The 21183-nt window shown below is 39.8% G+C and overlaps 1 protein-coding gene across 7 annotated transcripts in view; it reads right to left on the minus strand.

The window, feature by feature from the left end:
• Positions 1-21183, minus strand: part of usp9 (ubiquitin specific peptidase 9) — a 38892-nt gene that overhangs the window by 15493 nt on the left and 2216 nt on the right. For 2 of the 7 annotated variants that reach the window (XM_056388700.1, XM_056388703.1), the window contains exons 2-27: positions 17553-17821; positions 14740-14885; positions 14295-14374; positions 13830-13942; positions 12230-12448; positions 11130-11245; positions 10739-10990; positions 10467-10602; positions 10215-10367; positions 8961-9065; positions 8584-8790; positions 8341-8477; positions 7136-7174; positions 5585-5718; positions 5369-5459; positions 4675-4788; positions 4331-4559; positions 3438-3533; positions 3075-3286; positions 2427-2667; positions 2017-2166; positions 1542-1662; positions 1292-1422; positions 752-1030; positions 494-619; positions 19-144 (exon numbers count right to left, since the gene is read on the minus strand). In XM_056388700.1, coding sequence (XP_056244675.1) covers positions 19-144; positions 494-619; positions 752-1030; positions 1292-1422; positions 1542-1662; positions 2017-2166; positions 2427-2667; positions 3075-3286; positions 3438-3533; positions 4331-4559; positions 4675-4788; positions 5369-5459; positions 5585-5718; positions 7136-7174; positions 8341-8477; positions 8584-8790; positions 8961-9065; positions 10215-10367; positions 10467-10602; positions 10739-10990; positions 11130-11245; positions 12230-12448; positions 13830-13942; positions 14295-14374; positions 14740-14885; positions 17553-17654 — 3855 coding nt within the window. In that variant the 5' untranslated portion in view covers positions 17655-17821. Of the gene's footprint in view, positions 1-18; positions 157-493; positions 620-751; positions 1031-1291; positions 1423-1541; positions 1663-2016; positions 2167-2426; positions 2668-3074; positions 3287-3437; positions 3534-4330; positions 4560-4674; positions 4789-5368; positions 5460-5584; positions 5719-7135; positions 7175-8340; positions 8478-8583; positions 8791-8960; positions 9066-10214; positions 10368-10466; positions 10603-10738; positions 10991-11129; positions 11246-12229; positions 12449-13829; positions 13943-14294; positions 14375-14739; positions 14886-17552; positions 17822-21183 lie in introns of all 7 variants that reach the window. The other 5 variants (XM_056388701.1, XM_056388699.1, XM_056388705.1 and 2 more) reach the window with 3 other exon arrangements.

The raw sequence follows: 21183 nt of genomic DNA on the forward strand, positions 1-21183 counted from the left end.
AGGCAACTGAACATTTACCTTCTCATATATCTTGCTGATTTCTTCATTGGAACTGAAGACGAGCTGCACTGTACCACAGCCTGATGCCCACACTATTTTCTGTACCGCTCGGATCACACAAATGTCTGGGATGTACTTTGATGCCTGGAAGAAATTCTGGTGAAAAAAGTAGTCCAACAAAATCTATTATTACAAACAGTACCACTCAATAAAAATAGATTATCATCCTCTCATCCTGTGTTCGTTTGAATTTAAATTTCTTGCAATCCTCTTCTCAACTTTACATTTAATAATATATCAAATATCATATTTTCAAGAGTGGGTTTCTACCTTTATTAACAGCTTCTGTGTTTATACTCTAAACCTTAAATTACCACCTGTCATTCAGTATAAACTATTTAAAATATTTCTTAAAATTCATTACCATCGCCACTTCTGAGTATTCAAATCTTACAAATCCCTGCATAATCATTCCTTTAAGATTTTTTGTTACCTCATCAGAAATCTGCTGGGCTAGGCGGATGGCTACGTTGCGCAGCATGCATTCTGAGGCAGGGTTAGGGATGTTTTGCAGGGCACTCTGAAGCACCAGGGCCTGGTCATGGGTGGCCTGGTTAATCTGTTGACAACGCAGGGCGGGGGGTGGTAGCGTGGAGAAAAATGAAGACATGTCACTAGAGATATGGCAGTCAACCATTGAAGAAGTAGTTATACAGGTATGTGTCTGTGTGAGTTATATGTGCGGCCTAACCGGAGAGACAGGAATATTTCCCTCAGCGTTGGGCTGGCAGGCCTCAGCCACAGCCTTCACATGTCCAAAGCCCACAGCAGTAAGGAGGAGCTTAGCTATCTTCAGCGCGTTAAGGTAAGCCCCACGCCGGGTCTCCATATCTGCTGATGGGAGGAAGTTGTTCCTGGTGAGCATGCTCAACACCAGGGGCAGCCCGCCGCTCTTCAAGAAGTTATACTGGAAGTCGCTGGCATCCTCGCCCAGAGTGGCACTGGCGGGCATCAGCAAAGCATACACAACCTGGAACATGGGTAAGAATAGTGTGAACCATCTAATAGATGGACAGAAACAATGGGCCTTGTCTTACACAGCAGGATTACTGGGTTATTTAGGTAGGTATACTGAATTATGATTGTTACCGCGGTTGCGACACTGCACACTCCAGTCAACACACAACAATACACTTCAATGTCTTAGGCTAGACGGGCTAAGAATGCAAAATATGGTTCTCAGGGCACATAATTGTCACAGCTTGTGATGCAAAGGTAGAGTGACACTCACCTCTATGAGGTAGAGCACTTGTGAGGGTGAGGGGCCGAAGAAGCGCGAGTCCAGTGACGGACTGAGGCTGTTCTCACCAAGCTTAGCATGGTCCAGACACACAGCTCTCAGATTCTCCACTGTAGTGTTATCTGAGGATACAAAAACATGGCACTGAGCTACCATTGCCTGTGTGTGCTTGTGTAGGTGTATGTTTTCCTCAAGTGAATTGGTTGAAAGCAAAAAATTGTGAGCACAGGTGCACATATACCTGGGGGCATGAGTTTCATGAGAACTCGAGCTCCATCTCTAAGCAGAGGCATGTTGAGGTTGCAGCCCAGGTCAGCAACCTGCCACAGGAAGGAGATGTAGCGCAGATGCAGCGACATAATCTGTAAAATATGGCAGAGGGTGTTATAGTACTGCTGTTCACACATTGATCAACACACAATGACACACCTCTGTATCATAAATTCAGTGTCAACATCAGGGTTTAGATTTTCACTTTTACATTTGCAACCATGGAAATCACTGTCAAGGGATTGCTCCAGATTCTTGGTTTCCCCATGTGGTACATAATAGATTAACACAACTGGCTCACAAAATTACCATTCACATGCACAACATCTGTCACACATCATCAATTAACAATTTAATTACAGAATCACTCAACCGTTGTTATCCAGGCTGTTTGGGGGTAACATTGAAATAGTTGTGTGTATACAGTGCCTGTGCTATAAACTCACCACACCAGGAAGACAGCTCTCCACTTCAGGGTTGGGTCCATCGCTGTAGTGGTTTCCATGGTTACCAGGAGAGCCAGTGGATGAGTCAGAGGAGCTGTCTGGGCTTGAAGGCATGTTGGCACTCACCTGGGTTAGCTTGGCCGTGATCAGCTATACAAAAAAAAACAGCTAGTTTGAGTAAATGTTGATCTAATGGATGGAAAACTAACTAACTAAACTATCTTATTTTTGATGTGACCACAATGGCTAGGATCACATTATTTTTAATGTATTATTAAAGAACAGTAATAATAAAAACACTTATTGCATGTACATAAAATTTAAAAAAACAAACAAACAAAAAAACATACAGCACCGCCCTTGCAATAGAACATTTCTTTTTTCAGTGCTAGAAAAAAGCACATTCTCACCGTTTTGTCCTTCAAATTCAGCTGTCCAATCAGCTTCCTGTCATCAGCTGGATCAACAACCTCTCCACCAATAAAGAGCTCTATCTTCGTATGTGCAGCATTAGCTTTGATCCTGGTTAAGATGCCGCGCCGAACTGAGCCAATTGTGTCATTGGTGTGTGACCAGATATCCAGGTCATCTACCTGACGCCCTTGGTTGGGGAAACGTACGATCAACGTGATATGCTTCCCACGGAAAGCTCTGCAAGAGAAATGGAATAAAGAGATTTATGGTGAAACTGCAAAAAACATGCCACCTTGTTCATCTCACTGTGAGGCAGATGGCAATGAATGTGAATAAAGCAGAAATAGAATAATATGGAGCACACACTAAAAGGGGAAAACAGAGGTCTTCAGTTATGTTGGGCAACAACTTATTGAATTTTGAGTGGGTAATTTACATTAATTATAATATTTCACCTGCAAAAAAAGCTTACTGCAGTGCCTGGGTTGGCAATAATGTTGGTTAGGTTTATTTTTGTCCCTTTATCTGCAGCTGAAACTCATGATACTGCGAAGTGTCTTTGGTGACTTGGAGTCTTTTTTCTTGTGAAAGCCTCAGCCATTCGATGTACAGTGATATGTTAACATGTTTCATTGTGATTGTACCTGGACATAGGCAGTATAGTCCTCTCCTCATGGTAGTCACTGTCACACTCATTGATGTACTCTTTGAGTACAGTGAGAACTCGGACCATGCGGATGGCCTCCTGACGCGCGCAATTGATGCTGTCTTTGTCTCCATCCAACACACACAGGGTGTCATAAGATGCCTTCAGACGGTCAAAACATGACTGGATGAAATCCTCATGAATTTCAACCTAAAGGGAAGAAACAGGTAAAAAAATAAAGACAGGCACCTTGACATTACACCAAATTATTTGAAATGACCTCTAAACACATACTTTGCAACTACAAAAGAGAGAAAAACAAACAAAAGCTGATTAAACCTCTACAGAACAGTCTCTCTACCTGATTGACTTGTAGTTTTGGTCCAAGGTTGGTATAGATCTCTTTGAGCAGGTCTATTGCACGGCTAGCGATGTCATCACTTCCTTGAATTACCACCTGGGAGAGAGGAGAATATGAAAAAAATTGTATTTTTTTCTTCAAGCTGCTTTTTCAGCCCATACAAGTCTGTGGCAAACCAAGGCACTAAGGAAAGAGGAGCCTCATTACTGACCACTCAAGATCCAATAGGGGGCAAAACAATACGTACTACAGCACTGCTGTTTCTTGTCTTGTAATATAGTAGCAAACAGAACACAATCCCTTAGTGTAAACGATGAGACACTAGAGAAGTTCACTTTAGTTACCAGAGGAATGAATTATTAATATTGTCAAGTGTATTTTAGCATCTTGTGTATGAGTTTACAATGTACAAATATGGTAGTAAATCTCTTCATCCTTGCAGTCACACCTATCAAAATGTGCTCTGGGAGGAAAGATGATCTCAAATAAATATGAACAGTGCCCGTCATACCTCTGCCCACTGAACAACTTCTCCTTTGTTGATAGTGCAATTCCTACCTCAAGGCTACAATGGCAAGTGTACAGTACTGACAAAGAGAGCGGCTGTTGATCACATGTGCACCGAGCTTTGACCCATATATCAAAGTTTTAAAAGTGTGTGAGTATAAAAAGAGCCGAACAAATGAAACTATGGTTGGAAACATGAGCACACAGTGCACCTCGTCGTACAGTCAGAACTACAACTGAAACATATGACCCACATGTCTTTTCCAACAAAGTGTTTCCAGTCCGTATGATATTCCATTTTGAAAAGGAAGGAAACAGACTCTAAATCTACCCCCAATAAACAAAAACCTCTACTTTTGTGTGGCTGTTGCATCAAATCTCCTCACCCTCCAGAGGTAGTCCAAGCCTATTAGTTCCAGGTCATCCATCATGTAGGCCCTGCGCTTTGCTACCAGCTTGCCCTCCCTGCAGTTGACAGCCTTGAAGAACCTCTCAAAGCACTTCATGCCATTCTCCGTCAGCAGAGATGGGTCCAACTGCAGAACATTGTTCTCAAAGAAGTCCTTATTGATGTCCGGGTCCAGGTCCGGTTCATCACCCATCAGCTTGGAGTACCTATTGGGTTGCAGCAAAGTAACACAGCAATCAGACCTGCCATGTCTGCTGATTAATAAAGGTAAGGGAATTAATTCAAGCCAAAAGGCAAGAGGAGATAAAAATCCAACAGTACCATTTGAAGCAGGCCTCACGGTCACAGAGAAACACTGCATTCTCAGCCAGACACTTCCAGATCTGCTTGGCCTGAGGGGCACACAGCCACAATTGGCCATCCTTGAGCAGGAACCTGACAGAAAAAAACAAAGAAAATCAATAGTGGACACTGGTGGCCTGGAGGTTAGAGAAACGCACTTGTGAAGGTCACAGAATTGGTCCCAGACTTGCATCATAATTGCTGCTGGGGTGAAGTCACTGGTTAGCACTTGCTCCTCCCTAATTATCCACCACTGTCCTTGAACAAGGTACTTCAATGAAGCAGCTTAGTGGCCACAGAGAAGTCTGAGAATGTACTGTGTAGCTCCCAGGCACAGCGCACAACAGAAAATATCCAGCCAACATTATAGTCACCACTCTTTAAGACCTGGTGCTGCATTTTCTTCACTACATCATTACAATGCATAAATATGATCCCTGATTTTGACAACCAAAACAGATAAAAAAACCAACTAAAGACTGCTGAGCAACTTCAAAGTATACCTCAATTGCAACAGAGTTTTATTTATAGTAGTTTTAGTATTTATTTTTAAAATCATTTCACATCATTTAATTTCAGCTTACATCTAGTTGTAGCCTCAGCTTTCATGAAACGATAACACTCTTGTTGATTGGATATATTTGAATGTGAGACAGTTAAGATTAAGTTGTACCTCAGGAAGTTGAGTCGTTCCTGTACTTCCTGGACATGGCTGTAGCGGCTTCCTGGCCTGACCGTCTGGGGGTCAAACTCAGCTTGTTCTTCTGTAAAACCACACATACACCCTGTCAGACTCCAGACAGAGCATAACCCTGATCCAACAGCTGAATCTTTGAGAATGAAATGTCTGACTAACACAAGGTAACATTTCTGGCCCCAAACAAAGTACCTTTGGAGAACTGCCTCATTGTCTCCATGTAGGCTGAGAGGTTCTCAGCCACCAGGGTCACCAGGGCATGGTTATGCTGCAGCTGGTTGATCAAGTCATGGCGGTAAAACACATGAGGACTTCTCTGGGTTTGACTGAGGAGAAAACAGCAGGAGTGGTGGGTGTAAGGGGGACAAAAACAGATACTGAGTGAGGAAGCAAAATACTGAAAAACAAAAGTGAATGAAGCTGATATTTAAAATACCTTTAGTAATACAATTTCTGATTAAGAAAACATAACATGACTGATTTCTCATTTGTGTCTATCAGGGACATAAAGAAAGCAGCTTTTAGTGTATCTCTGTGTGTGTATATATGCATGTCAGAATAACCAGCAGAAGAAGTCATATCAATAAAGGACATTTCCTGCCTTGTTTCCACATAAAATGTATTTGGTTTTGAAAATCAAACTCGAGAACCAAATAAAACTGATTAAATTTTGATTGCCACATACTACAAAGAGCCACCTGGGAATTTCAAACACTATAATTTTATTGAAAAAAGAGGTGGCTCACATTTATCAAATTACTGCAGTGACATAATGACTCCAGTTTACTAATTAGCAGTGGCTACATTCTGCTGAATAGTACAACTACAAACACATTCGAGAGACATTAAATTTCTCATGTCAAAACTCAAATGCATATTTGATTAAGTGAGTCGAAGGCATGAAATACCCCTGATATTTTGCATTGAATGATTTGAGCTGAAAGGAGCTGGCATCAGGAAGAATGGGGCTCCATCTCAAAGGACCTTTCATTTAGTTGTCTAACTAACTAGTGTAAAGGACTATTCTGTGTGTGCACAATGGCTTGTGTTCAGTACTGAGAGACTGCACAGAAACTCCCACCAGGTGCCTCTAGAGAAATCTTGTACACTGGATGGAGTTTACCCAAAGATGTCTGTTATTTAGAAATAATCTAACTTACACCTTGTACACTGTTTGGGAATTGGCTTAAAATCAGTAAACACCTTGATTTTATCAACCTGAAATTGTGTTCAATATTTAAAAAAAACACAAACACTGCATGTCAGATTATTTTCTAATTATACTGCTTAATAATAAAAATGAATATTCTAAGAATAAACAATGATAATTATTTGTGATTATCAATAGCAGATGTTATCAATATGTTATATTACTTGTCCTATTGATATTCAGTAACACCTATGTTTCTCTTTAGGCTTCATTTTCAATTTATTAAACTTAAATCCAAGAGCTACAAAGAGTGTGATGAATGAACAAACACTTGCCTTACTATTAGTTAGAATAAAAGTATCTTGTCTAAGTCTTGTCTGTTGCTTGGCTGAACTACACATGTGCAGGACTTTGAACAGGGGCTTGAATGAGGAATCAGTCATTTGAGATGAAACCCAAGAAAGAATTGCTTAAGCGTATTCATGGCAGAGATTTACATTTCATACAGTATTTATTATAAAAATGTCAAAGAGAAAGTTAGACTTGACGTAACACAGAAATAGGTAGAACCCTGGAATTAGCACTCAACTTACCCCACTAAGTTCGTTTGTATGTTAATTGGCATTTTCTTTCTGAAAAACAACAGGCATGTATACTACATATTTTCTACAGTGACTATTAAAAAAAGCACTACTTCAAATCAAAACAATTTACGAATAATGTTGAACAGTATGATCTCAAATCAGTCTTACAGTAATTTCACAGATTTCCATGGTAATATTAAATTAAATGTTTTTATTTGTAAACCCTGGTTAAAACTTCCCTTTTTTTTAACTACTCCAGCTACCTGACAACTTGTAGTCCACATAACTTCTGAATCCACTTTCACTTATCAGCATGTATAACAAAAAGGCCTGAAGTCAGTTTAACATATCACAGGTGAAAAGCACAGGTGTAAAAAATACAATTAATGAGGGCTGAATACCATTAAGATGCAATGGTTTCAAGGCCCTGGTATTGTAAATGCTGACAACCAGTCACAGCGACATTGGCAAAGAACAGAGCCATCATTCATGTTATTAGCAAGACCTGTGCTTTTCCTACTCTGGCGAGTGGCTTGGAGTAGGTAAGGTTGGACCTGATTCTATCAACATACTTCAGCACCTTCAACCACAGCTAGTGTTTACTTAGTTACAATACAACAAAGCAAACAACGTAAATGCACCTTTCAGCTCCTTTCAATGTACTCAAAAGAAAAATAAGCATCTCTTGCCACAAACCTTCCCAACTAAAATAAAAAAAATGTGGCTAAACACCTGTGATGTATGGTTGAAGGAGATGTCTCACAACCACACAGTAGGACATGCTCTAAGAACATACCAAAACAGTCAAGGTCTGGTAGTTGAGAACAAAGTTTGGTTTAGTGAGAGATTTTTTTATATCAGTAAGAAAATGTTGTAAATTTTTGGTGCAATACCCAGCCCTGTTGGTTAGCACTGGTGGTTAATTAGTGCACTGGGATAATCTGCAGATGAAATTTTTATGTTATGGCACTAAACTTCTAGGGAACGTACTGTGCTGCACACTAAGCATACGAGTTGACCTGATGCCTCAGCTCTTGTGCAAATGTGATTTTCTATCATGAATTATGTGCAAAATTAATATTGATAATTCAGAATAAAACACCTTAAAAAGTAAAACAAATAAATGTTTCATACTTTCCAACATCAGAATGATTATTTATTATTAATTATTATGTGTCGCTGGAATACAAAATTGATTTCTACCATGGCCTTACCTAAGGTTTTGAGGAGCTTCTCCAAAGAGGCTACAGATTTCTCTGATTTGCTTCAGGGCAGGAATCACCCATTTGTCATTGGTTCGTAGTTCCTCTATAAAGCGATCTATCCACTGGATTTTCTGTGTGTCTCTGTCCTGCGGGTGAAAATTAAACATCCTCAGCATTTGTTGAAAAACTCTTTGTCTGTTATTCTGCATGCCATTTTCTAAGAATATTCACCAACAACACCCCGACATGTACCTGTGAGCAACTGTAATCCAGTATCTTGATGTGGGCACTAAGAGCCTGGTCCATGATGTCTACAGGCACATCATCGCTGTGTGCTAGGTTCCACAGTAGGTTGAGGACCTTGTGGGCCATCACACCATCCTTATCATCCTCAGCCAAGCGCCGGATAAGTTCCAGCAGTTTTTCACGCTGCTTCTTGCTGGCATTGGTCCAGCTTGCCTGCACAAAACGAAGAACCAGGTCCAGATGTTAAGGTAGAGGCTACAACAGTATGTTGTTGTGATGTAAGAATTCAACTGCAATGTTTTTAAGCCAGAACCGAATACAAAGATTCAGAGTGTACAAAAGGCTTTTATGATCTGTGATTGATTAATACAACTCTCACTCACCTTGAAACAGTCAAAAAGGTGATCAAGCTGTTCAGGTGAGAAGTCCCATGCCAGCTTGGCCAGGAGGTCGTGGACATTCTTTACAATGGCCTCATGCTTACCAGCCTGCAGATGTACAGAGACAACAACCCGACTGTTGGGTTAACAAAGTACACCACCAGACGTCTCAGCAATGTCAGGGATAAGCTGCGGCTGCGGACAATTGGCAATTAACAGCCAACTTATTGTCTGCAATGTACAACAGCAGTTGTGTTTCAGTTACTGGAAAATGAGCCCTGACTTGTACCATGTACTTTGACTGGATGTTCTTTTCTATTTCCTTTTCAAATCTCATATCCAAAAGATACTCGATCAAAACAGCAGCATCAACAACATATAGGTACAGACAGTACAAAATGCAATTGTACACCTTAAATTGGTATCACTGAGAGGCTGAGAATTACTGGTCTCACAATCAAGTCGTTCTTTAGATTACAAGTAGAATTTTGACCTCTTGAGACTATGTCACTTCTTCATGCACCTTGGAAGTAGGTGAAGTTGTGCCAGAAATCCCTACTCCAGTTTCTGCTATGGGTATTACTTGAGCCAGATCTACAGCTGTGTGTGTCATGATCATAAAATGCAGGCACAACCTGTACTGAAATGGTTGGTAGCACTAATGCTAAGTGGCTGGGAGAATGAAAAGCTGGTGCTGAGGTAAACTCCCAATGTAAAAACATAATTGGTCAAGGAAGCATGAATGAGGTAATTGTTTGGAAAGTCTGTAACTTATTACTATAACAACTGTGAAAAAGTGGAAAAATCCTGACAACCGCCTGTTGTCATAATATAATATCATCAAGCCATTTTCATTAAGCATTCTAAAAAACTACAAATACATACCAGTTTGTCCCTACAGTGTAACACAAGACAACACAATCAAGCACTTAAGTCATCTTATGTTTTGTCAGATCACAATTAAGTAGGAGTGCTGCACTGTTGTATTCTGGAGAAGATGACAACATGTGTTAAAGGCTTTATCTAATTTTGCCTGTTTTGAACCGATGAAAATACAGAAATACAAATTATACATATCGTTATACTCAGACTATATAATGAAAAGTAACAATTTATATTACTGATATGTAATGTTAGGTAAATACAGAATTCTGGAAAAACAAACATCTGCATGCTCTGCATCATATCATTAGATTGCATATTTTGTCTTTGTTCATTCGTAATGTGTATTTGTCACTTTACTGAGCAGCAGTGTACCTGTGCAGCCCAGATGTTGTCCAGATCCTGCATTGTAAGAGCCTTCTCTTTGATAACGAAGCGCAGGATCTTCTCCAGTTTCTCAACATACTGCGGCTGGTGCAAACTGTCTCTGAGCACAATGGACAGGATGTGGTTCTGCTGGATCCACTCCTGTGGTCGTGTGGAGTGACAGAGAAAGGAGAAGTGGCTTTTAGAGATAGAGAACTTTTTGGTGGCAAGTTCAAAAGTAAAGAGCTGAGGAAAGTTTACCGCCATGCGCTCTGCAGTCAGCCACTCTTCCTCTTCAGGGTTATGCCGATGAGTGTAGTAGGACACACTGGAGATCACCTTGTTAACTTCATTTAGTGCATTCATTTTGCCATTAAAAGAAGAAATTTGCAATAACCTGGTGATAAAAACAGAGAATTTATTCAATGAACATCAAGCCATATGAAATGTGTATTATAACTGTGTTCAATTTGAACAAAAACCATGATATGATGAAAAGAGTTTACATAAAGACATGATCTTTTGTTACTCACCTAAGAATCATTTTTAACCTAAAAATCTCTAAATTCTTCACGGTCTCCTCCTGTCCTGGTACACGAGAAGCCAGATTCTTCAGAGACTTGATTATCATGGACAGTGCGTCGTTTTTGGCTTCGTTCTTGGCCTCTTTCTTCAGCTCCTCATCTGTGAGATTCTCTAGAAACTGGGGAACCATCTCGATGACTGGAAGGAAGTACTTCTTTACCGTGTGCAATGTGAGGAACTCATAACACTGGCCAAAAGGCCTGGAGAGAAGAGAACACAAAATCAGCTAACAAAAACTACAGAGAGCACTCTTGCAGCACATAAACTGTTAAGGAAAGCCCATTGATGTGGTGTGAAATATGTAGAACATGGTGCATTTTCATAAAACAACAGTCTCACTTGATAAGTGCAGCGATGATCTGGACGTTCAGTGCTTGGCCGCTCATGAAGCGATCGTGCAACATTTGAAACCCGTTTAACGTGCCAAATTTGTTTATTAAGTCCACCAACCAGCCCTGTAAATAGGAAATAAGGGAGAAAAAGATTAAATTATTAAAATAAATAATTAAATAAATTCCAAATTCCAAGTTTTTTTTTCCCCCAATTGTGTCCCATCTGAGAATGAGATTCTAGGCCATGAGATAGAGAGACAGTGCTAAAGGGGGATAGGGAGAGACTTTAAACAGCTCTGCTTAACCAAAAAATGCCCCTGCTCTTTTTTAGTCAATAAATAATGTAAAGCTTGTGAAAAGTTTGCACTGCAGTTAAATATTTAGGAATGACCAATTGGATCTCAACCTTAAAAGACAAAAGAAAAAAAAAGAAAAGACAAACAGTAGCAAAATCTGACTTAATAGTTGCACAGTGGAACCCAAAGTAGTCCTGGGCCCTCTGCCAACAGAGGCAGACAAGCAAGCAGTGCTGCAGTACTGTTCATACTGACCCCATGCCCACGCTGTATTCATCACTCTTTCACTGTTAAATTCCTATTCTCTGGTGTATCCACCTTCTCTTTTACACTATCTGCTTTCTGACACAAGCTCTAAGTGTCTTATAGACTGTGAGTTCCATATTTTTCATTATCAGACTATTCCACAGAGGGACTGTCTTTGTCTCACAAGGGCCCTCAGGGTAAGACTAAAATGCCACTCTATGGATTTCGTCTACGAGGAATAAAAACAGGCTGACTGTCCTTTGGAGCAAGTAAACAGTCTGTTTTCTGCATGATTCTTCCTGCCAAGATGATTTTTTAATTTTCACTCGCCTATATATTGAACAGGTAAACATCATCATCAATGCACAATCTAGACTGTTAAAAGTGTATTTGAGACAGTCTTCTCATCACAGGACACAAGAGAAAAAGCAATGAGGTCAGTTTTAAGAAAAAGTTCAAACCTGGCAAGTTGGTAGAATGAGGAGGAAAGAGTCCTAATAACCCACAAAATGTGTTGAACATTATTTCAAGGGTAGGATTTTGGTCAACCGTTGCAGGGATTCACCTTAGGAGATCGAGGGTCTGGTGGTCGGGCGAAGAGCTCATCGTCAGCCAGCTGTGCTCCAGCGGGGACGGTCTCTGAGGGCCGTGTGCCATTGTAGATGTGGAACTTGCAGTGAGGGTTGGTGGCCATGGCCAGCAGCTCTAGTAGAGGGAACCAGTCCTGAGAGAGCTTGGCCACACACAACTCCACCAACCGGTGTGTGTTATTGATGATACACCTCTGTGAAGCAAGGTTTTCAGGTTGAAAAAAGTCACATATTAACTATTATACAACAAAAAAGACAGAGAAAGAAAGAGGAGGACAAAGAATTCCAGAGCCAGGACATGTATAGTACATGTACCTGTTCCTCTTGCCAGTTAAAAAGAATTGCAGAACCACCATTTCTTTACTACATTCAAACAAATTGAACTTCTTTCATTAACAAGAATGGGATGGATGTGGATGAACAACCTGAAAACATAATGCCTCTGGCCACTGCTGTCTGAGGCATAAAAACTCTGCCTTATCATATCATTACTAAAATGACTAAAATGCTCCTCCTGCATGGCTCCTGACTGCTTTGCAGATCTCAAGTAACCAGATAGGAGGAATCAATATGGACTGACTCATCAAATAATTCCAGAGAAGCTTCTTTGAGACTTCTGTCCTGTAGTTTACAAGAAACTGGTTTCCTCTTTTACATTTATTTAGTATTGAAAATAATCAGAGCAGCTTTGGATCATGAAAGATAAGGCACAATCCTGTGTAATGTACTAAAATAAGATAAAAAATTTAAACCTAGTCAACATTATTTTAAATAAAAGTGACAGGAGAAAGAGACATTTTGCTCCTTTACCTCCTTGTCTGTCTGAATGGTTTATCATGAAAAGGTTCCTGACATCAATCCCCCTAATACAGCACAATATGCCAGGCAAGACCCCAGTCTGAACAATGCATACAGCTAACGAGATAAGGGCATAGATGTCAAACAGTGAATAAAGCAAAGATGACTCATGCCAGCAAGGTTAACAAAATATAGATTTTTGTCAATATTTCACAACTATCTTGATCCCCTCCATTTAAACCAGTACAGAGAAGTAGTAGTGGAAACTAAAAGCACAGTCAAATTCCAAAGACCTTTGTGAGGGCAGGCTTTACCTCCAAAACAAGCCTGCTGCTTCAAAATAAAAACAGCAGTTTTGATTGGTTTTCTTATTACAGTACCTTATTTACATAAAGTAATTATTTATTACAGTATTTTATTTAACAGGTAGAAGACTAATATATTACCCTATGGCCTACTGAACGCTTCAGTGGTATTCCTAATGATAGATTTTTTGTTAGCATGGCTTTAAGACAGGACCAAGGGGTTTATAGCAATGATGCTGCTGAAATAAAACATACAAAGACTGACTGACATGTGATGTGCTATAATATGACTCAAGAAGTGTAGGATTAAAGTTTTTCCCTTGGTCTAGTGTTAAAACATAAAAAAAAAGGAATATAATAAAATATCGAATTGCAATACATATCTATTGGCAACCAAGTATTGTGGTAGCTAAGTTGTTGAATTAAGCATCACCCCAGCCCTACAAAATTTACAGTAAAAATGAAGACTCACATGAATCTCAAACTTCCATCCGCTGACTGCCTCGTCTGTCAGGATCTTTGTGAAGGAGATGGTCAGACCATCCCGGAAAAACCTCTGACATGCCTCACACTTCACATCCAGTCCTGCAGAGAAAGACATTGCTCATTTAATTCCATTCATATAAAATGTGTGACACGAAAGACATTAATTTATGAAAACATGCAGCCTTAAGAGCATGAATGAGGTGCTAAGCCAAGGACAAAATTTATTTTTAAATATGTTTATGTTTATTTCAGGATGCACCAAATAACCTGTGTATGTGGTTCTGTATGTTTGGGTGTTGGGTATTTGTGTATCTTTATGTGTATATTTTTGTACGCTCTGTAGTTTAGATCTCACTTTGGAGGTGTAGGTAACTACTAAGCTGTTCAATCCAAAACACAGCAGATGACACAGTTAATGTGTTACCAGAAACATACATATATATATTTCTACCTTTTTTACTCAGGTCTATAGCAGCTTCCAAGAGGACTTCTAACTCTCCTTTTGGCAAAACTGGAACAACCCAACGAGGCCTGGGAGAAAAAAGAACACACGAATATAAAGAAAAACACCAAGGAGCTCAGTTTACATTGCTGCTAAGAACCTTTACTGTGTGATATGATCAGACTGAATGTGAAGCAAATTTTAGAGGGAGAGTAAAAAAATCAATGGAGAGTAGTGAACTCAAGTGAAGATGCCTCAGCCCAATTTGATGAAGTTTATACCTGATTCTACATTTTCAGCACATCACAAATTTCATATTTTACATACGGGGTCAGGAGGAAAAAGGGGCCTGGAATAAAATCATGCAGCAAAGTTTTGAAATTGTTGTAAGTTGTACCACTGAATTAGGGGTGACCTAGTACGTAACATCTGTGTCAAGATGTAAGCAAAATACCTGTTGATCATGTCATCCAGTTTGGCTAGGTCAGTGTGAGGGAAAGCGGGCTCCTCCTCTTCCAGCTGAGGGGGCCCATCCCCCTGGCCCTGCTCATCTGGTGGGCTCACTGGAGAGTTCTCATTAGATGAGTTAGGAGATGATGTCTGTAAAAATCACAGAATGCCTATTGATCTCTGTGGATGTACTATATAAACAAAGTACAGCAGCAATACTAGCAATAATCTTAATTCCTTATAATCTTAATAATCTTTATTCAATTCATAAAATAAACAAGATAAGTTTATGGTGAGGCCAGAGGCCCTCATTAAGCTGTAATGCTCATTATACACACTCATTACACTCCAGGCTGCTGTTTATTTCATTTGCGCGCTCCTCTGGTCACTCACTGTCAAGGCTGTATGATTGTAGTGTTTTAATGGAGCACAATGGGGCATTTTTGATAATTGGTGTACCTGGAGCAAACAAAGGATCATAAATAGAACTGGCTTTATGTAGCTGATACCAATCCATCAAAACATAAATAAAAATAACAACAAACGAGAACTAGGTCAAAACCTAGTATGTGGCTGGACGATGTATGGTGAATGTGCGAAATTGAGGATGTAGTTAAAAACTGTTGTGTAACCGCTGTAAACAACTGACATCATCACATCATACTTGTTTCTGCCTAGTATCTGCCAGTTTCAATCGTTTACCCGTTTGCTTCACTCCTACTCTGTGTTGAAATATAGAGTATTTTAATACAGCCGAAATTCCAATAAGGCTGTTCTCCCGTGCATGTTTTTCTATTTCTATTGACAACTGAAGAAGTTTGAAATAGTGAGTGAAACACAGCCCATTAAGACTACATGTTAACTTCCAAGCCATTTCCAAGCTTTTTGCTAAAATCCTGATTTTACAACCTCATTGTCATCTGACAAAATCTCCAAACACATAAGTTAGAGCATGTGAGAAGCGACAGTGCACCGCCTCCTTCTGGGATCCACAATAGTTTCTGACTGCTGTCATCAAAAAGTGCCCAGGGCTTTTGTTTACCTCAACTGCAGAAGGTAACAAACCTTTATTTGAGGCAGGCTTGTATTAGAGACAGTTCTTTATTTCTAACTCCTTCTGTTTCATTGGTCATACCGGTATTTTGGTATGGAGCCTCATTCTCAGTCACTCATGTTCGCCATGTTAAAGTTACTGCATTACATGTTAATACAAATTCAACACCAGTAACCATTTCAACTTAAAAGCCCTCTAGCGTTTGAGTGGGCAGAAATCCCTTATCTCTTTACAGGGCTTTTATTGTTGTTCTGACATGCTGCAGTACACGTATTGCCTCATTTCCGGTTGATGGTGTTTCTGTTGTTATACATGCTACATGCATGCTATATATACACCTTTCTAATAGAACTTGTTTTGAAAGAGCAACGGCCAATGGGGAAACTTCAACTCATGGCATTTAGCTGACCAATAGTGGAAATACGATCACTCAACTGTGACCACTCAGTCAGTCAGTCATCCATTTGCGGCCATTCGCGATTATAGGGCTGGCCCCGCTGTTACACTCTCTGTTACAGCAAAATAGAATTACTGTAAATTTTTATAATGGCTATGTTTTCTTGAAAAATTATCCAAATCTATGGAAAACCAGACTGCAAAATGCATTTCAGTGAAGCTGCTGAAAATGTTATTTTTGGTTAAAAATTATTTGTCAAAAAGTGCAAGATCTAGGCACAGCTGACTTAGTGACCTGGAAAACCAAGTCAAAGTTTTATTGCAGTTACATACACTTATTTCCATCGTGAAATATGCCAATGATAAGGCAAGGCACACTCCGCTGTATGGGGGTCAGGTTTCTATTGTTCTATTCTCTAAGTGTACGCCCATGCAGGTATAAAGAGGCAGGTGTCTCTCCTGAAAGGCCCATGAATAAAAGCTATTCAGATCCAAATTGTCAATAGTTTTGGGCATAACAAGCAATGCTCTTTTCATCTCCATCTACCCAGAGGAAACAGAAAGTGAGGGCTGATATGGTTGTTTTAGAAGTATAAATGTGTTAGTATGTGGGTGTACCTCTGCTACGGTGCAGTCAAATAGAAATTTTGGAAGGAAGAGTGTTAGAGAAACGAATGCAACAATGTGCATTTATGAATGTGTATGTGACCATTCTCTTCTTTATTTCATTACTCATCTAACGAGTGTGTATGAACATTAGCAGTGGTGTGAGCAGCTGTGTATGGGAGAGTAAAAGAGGGATACACGTAGTCAAAAGAGATGCATAACTGAGAAATATGAAATGTGGGGGTGTGTGGCGAAGGCTCCTTCTGCTTGGCTGACCTACATAGGCAGCTTGCCTCTCACGTCTTACCACGGCTCATCTCTAACCAACACAGGCCTGCACATGCACACGCACAAAAACGCACAAAGACACACACACACACACACATATACACACACACACACATATCCTTTATCCATCACTCAAGAGGCTCTGTTCATTGATGCCTCGCCTTCACTCTCTTTCTCCCTCTTTTCCGCTCCCTCCTCCCCTCCCTTTTCGTCCCCTTGGGCATCTGTGTGTGGTTAGGTAGGAGCAATATCTGTTAAAAAACTCTGCTGCAGTGTCTGAACTAACAAAAAGGGAAATGTTAAAAAACACACCATCCCTTCTCCCTTCATGGGTTAATTTAATTACATGTGCCTGCTGTCGGAAAGGAAGTGTAATGCACAGTCATTAACAAGAGGAAGACGAGATCAAAAATAGTCAATGTAAAGGACAAGACAATGTGGATGCATGTATTGGCTGGAAAGATGATGCTGACCTGGTTCTGTGGCAGTGGGGGTTGGCTCTGAGCATCAGGTGCCTGACCCTGGCCCTGACTGTCATTGCCCCCCACCGGAGAGCCACGCGTGGTGGCCGTCATGCTCGCCACAGGGCAGATCTTGGCAATCTTGGCCTCTTAGGGAGCGCTGGCCAGGAGGGAAATCACAGCCACCTCAGCTGTAGAGCAGAGGGAAGAGAGCCCGAACACACGAGAGAGGGACACAAGCACCTGGAGATCTGGATGTGCCGCTGAGACCATTGCATAACCTGGAGCCAGGAAGAGGGGTAAAGGTCAGAATTATCAGCTGGCTGGTTAAGTTACTTATAATATACACAAGCAAAATAGGTTCACAGATGGTTATAATCTTGTATTGCTGAAATTATCATGTAAATCAACTCATTCTGCCTCTTAGTTAATCCCTTTTTCTTATAAGCTACCCAATAAAAGTTCTTTGTTCAGTGACCGATTAGATGCATTATGAATAAGGATTCAGGGTTTGAAGGGCTTTGATATGGATCACTGATTCAAATGTCACTAGATTCAGAATATCGAGTACCAATCAAAAGTTTGTTCCTGACTCATTACATCTTAATTACACCTGACAAAGACAGCAAACTTCATCACTTTCACATTTACAATTCTAGATATGTCTCCTGCACCTGCATACTGTAAATTAACACAAAGAAGTTTCAAGGGTCAAACAATATTACAAAAGGACATTTTTACATCTCTTTCAGACACCAAGTGAACTTGCAGTTGGAGACAACACTACAGGAGCTTGTGCTACTAGTGCCTCTAGCCCTACAATAGTGTTGCTGTCACAAACTTGCTGCCATGCTGCCACAAACTGCCACCAAACTGACATAAGAAGCATGTCAGTATCAATATTGTGTTTTCATTTGAACACTGAAATTCAATTTCATCATGCCTGTCAGAATCCATCTCAAGTCCCACCACAAACAACAGCACCATCTCAAATTTGTGTGCATACACCCTCAGTGTGTGTGGTGGCTATAGGTCAGTCATGAGGGAGTGTGAAGTGAAACCAGTTTTACATTCATTATAATAATTTTCTGACTGGTATATTAAAACACTACAAACTTATTGGCTGATTAACTGAAGCGTCCCTAGTTATAGACTGTGCTAATTTAAGAGTGATAATTGCCACACTCTCTGAACACACTTCCTTAAGTTTTAGTCAAATCAATTTTATTTATATTGCCCAATGTCACAAATTTGTCTCTGCAATCTTCTTTGGATAACTTTGCTTAACTTTAGTCCGATTCTTTGTATCACAACGTGGGTCTTGTTTTTGTTGTTTTGACCATGATTCTTAACAATTACAATAAAATTGTGCCAAACTACTGAGATCTCAAAAAATGGTGACATTATTACATGCTACTGTCCAACAGAGAAAGAGTTAGTTGTCAAATGATCATAACATTAAAAACAAGCTGGCAGTTTGGCCATATTATCTAAACCACTGACTTTGGAGGTAAAACCAGTAATGCTAGTAACATTCCCTCAGTGCATAGGAAAACTGTGTTCAGCAGGTCAAAGTTAAACAAGGAAGTTAGTCTGTGAACTATCATGGACAGAATGTTTTGTTTATATATTTATTTATTAAACCTGCATGATCAGGGCATCCTAGTGGCCTAAGGCCTAAGTTATACTCGCTTGTGAACGCGTACACAGACAGCTGTGGAGACCACGGACGAGTAGTTGTTTTATATATTTATACGCAGCTTGGAGTCCATGTTACACACATGTGCAGTAGATTGTTGTCTACGTATTCCGCACATGCACACTACGAATAAAATCAAAATGGCAACATCTATGCAAGAAGAAGCTTTGTCTGCTGTTCTGTGCTGTTGAAGATTAATTGTAGAGGTGAGGGTAGCGGCGGACATCCTCATACAGCCTCTGTTCAAACTCAGCATCCATATTTGTTTTCCAGCTCATGATTGGTACCCTTTAGACATAACCAATCCAAGGGTACATGGACGTCTGCTTCAGAGCCTCACATACATCCTCTAATGATGAAATTTACGTCACGACCCCAATGGACCCTAGTGGACCAAAGCATACTCACAAATGCATTAAGTATAACACTGGCTTAAAGGTTAAGGGGCATACCATATAACCACAACTGCGATGGTTCGTTTCCAGCTGGAGAACCTGCAGCTATATGCAACTCTCTGCTTGGATTCTCTCTCTCCCCTCTCTCTACACCATGATTGTCAAATAAAGATAAAATATCAGAGTAATAGTCAAAAGAAAAAAACAAAATAAAAGCTGCTGTGTGTATGTTTGTCCAACTTCACATATTCCTTATCCTGACTGACCTCTTTTTGATGATATCTTGTCACTCCCTGATCACAGCAGTTAAGTTGGTGAGTGCAATGCGATCAATACCAATGGGAATGATGCATAAAACTAGGAAAATAAGAACCAGGAACTTCACTTTAAATGTCAGCATGACAATGAAACAGTGAAACATGATACAGCCTGCCAATTTAGCAATTGGCACTTGATTGTCTGATCAACAACAAATCCTGAAAATAAATATATCCTTTTAAGCTAAAGTCATCCTGCATTTCAATCTAAAAGCTTGACACCTCAGCTTTATATAGTATATTAAATTTTCAGCTACCAAAAAAGGTGCAGAAATAAAGCTAAGAGTCTGTTAATGTTTAAAGAGAGTGGCACAATGACAGACCTATTGTTAAACTGCAATGATCCCTGGCGTCAATACATTATCACATATGTCTTCCTATCACCAACAGAGAAGCATATGTCTACTATTATAAAATAAGCAATTATGTGTTTTTTTATTAGTTCCTGTTTCTTGCAATGTAGCACTACCCAAAATGTAGCACTGGACAACAACCAATCCACAACTGTTAAAAATCATGTGATATGCAGATAGACACGAATTAGGCAAATGTAAATTCAGTGTCACAGGATAGGACTCAATATGATGCTTGCCAATTATATTGTGTGCTTCTGACAAGTCAATCAACACCACACCTTTCAGTCTTCCTGGCAATAAAATTAACACTTAGTTTTAGAGTCAGTGCTGTTTTCAATTTATGTAATTTTTGATTTCGAGGTGGGAAAGGGTAATATCACTTTTACAAACTGGCACTGACACCAGAACTCTCTTCCACAGAGATTGCTGTGATCAAAGTCAATAAGGTGCTGAGCATTATAAAGGGAAGAGAACATGACTTGATGGTTTTTAGACAAAAAGAAAAGAAAAAAAAATCAAGTCATCCTCTATTCTATTTAACAAACTAAAATCTTAAGTGAAGTTGACAATCACAATACAAAGTCTAACCATGGTCCTGAGAACTTTGTCTTTACCATCATAATTTCTCTTCTTTCTAAAAGCCCATCTCCACCATGTCTTTTACCCAGAAACATCAATATTTTAGCAGATCAGCAACTGACTGGAAATAAGAAGATAACTGAAGTAGATTAGTTGATGTACAATACGCAAAAGTTTGTGATCCAAATAAGACAAGAAGCTTGAAAGTATAAACAAAGAACAATTAGTGTTGCTGTTCTTCCCTCCTGAAGAGCAATTACGGTTAAAGCTAAATTCATCAGTCTGTCTATCAAGCAT

Source organism: Seriola aureovittata, chromosome 11 (genome assembly GCF_021018895.1).
Source record: "Seriola aureovittata isolate HTS-2021-v1 ecotype China chromosome 11, ASM2101889v1, whole genome shotgun sequence".
Lineage (NCBI taxonomy): Eukaryota > Metazoa > Chordata > Actinopteri > Carangiformes > Carangidae > Seriola > Seriola aureovittata.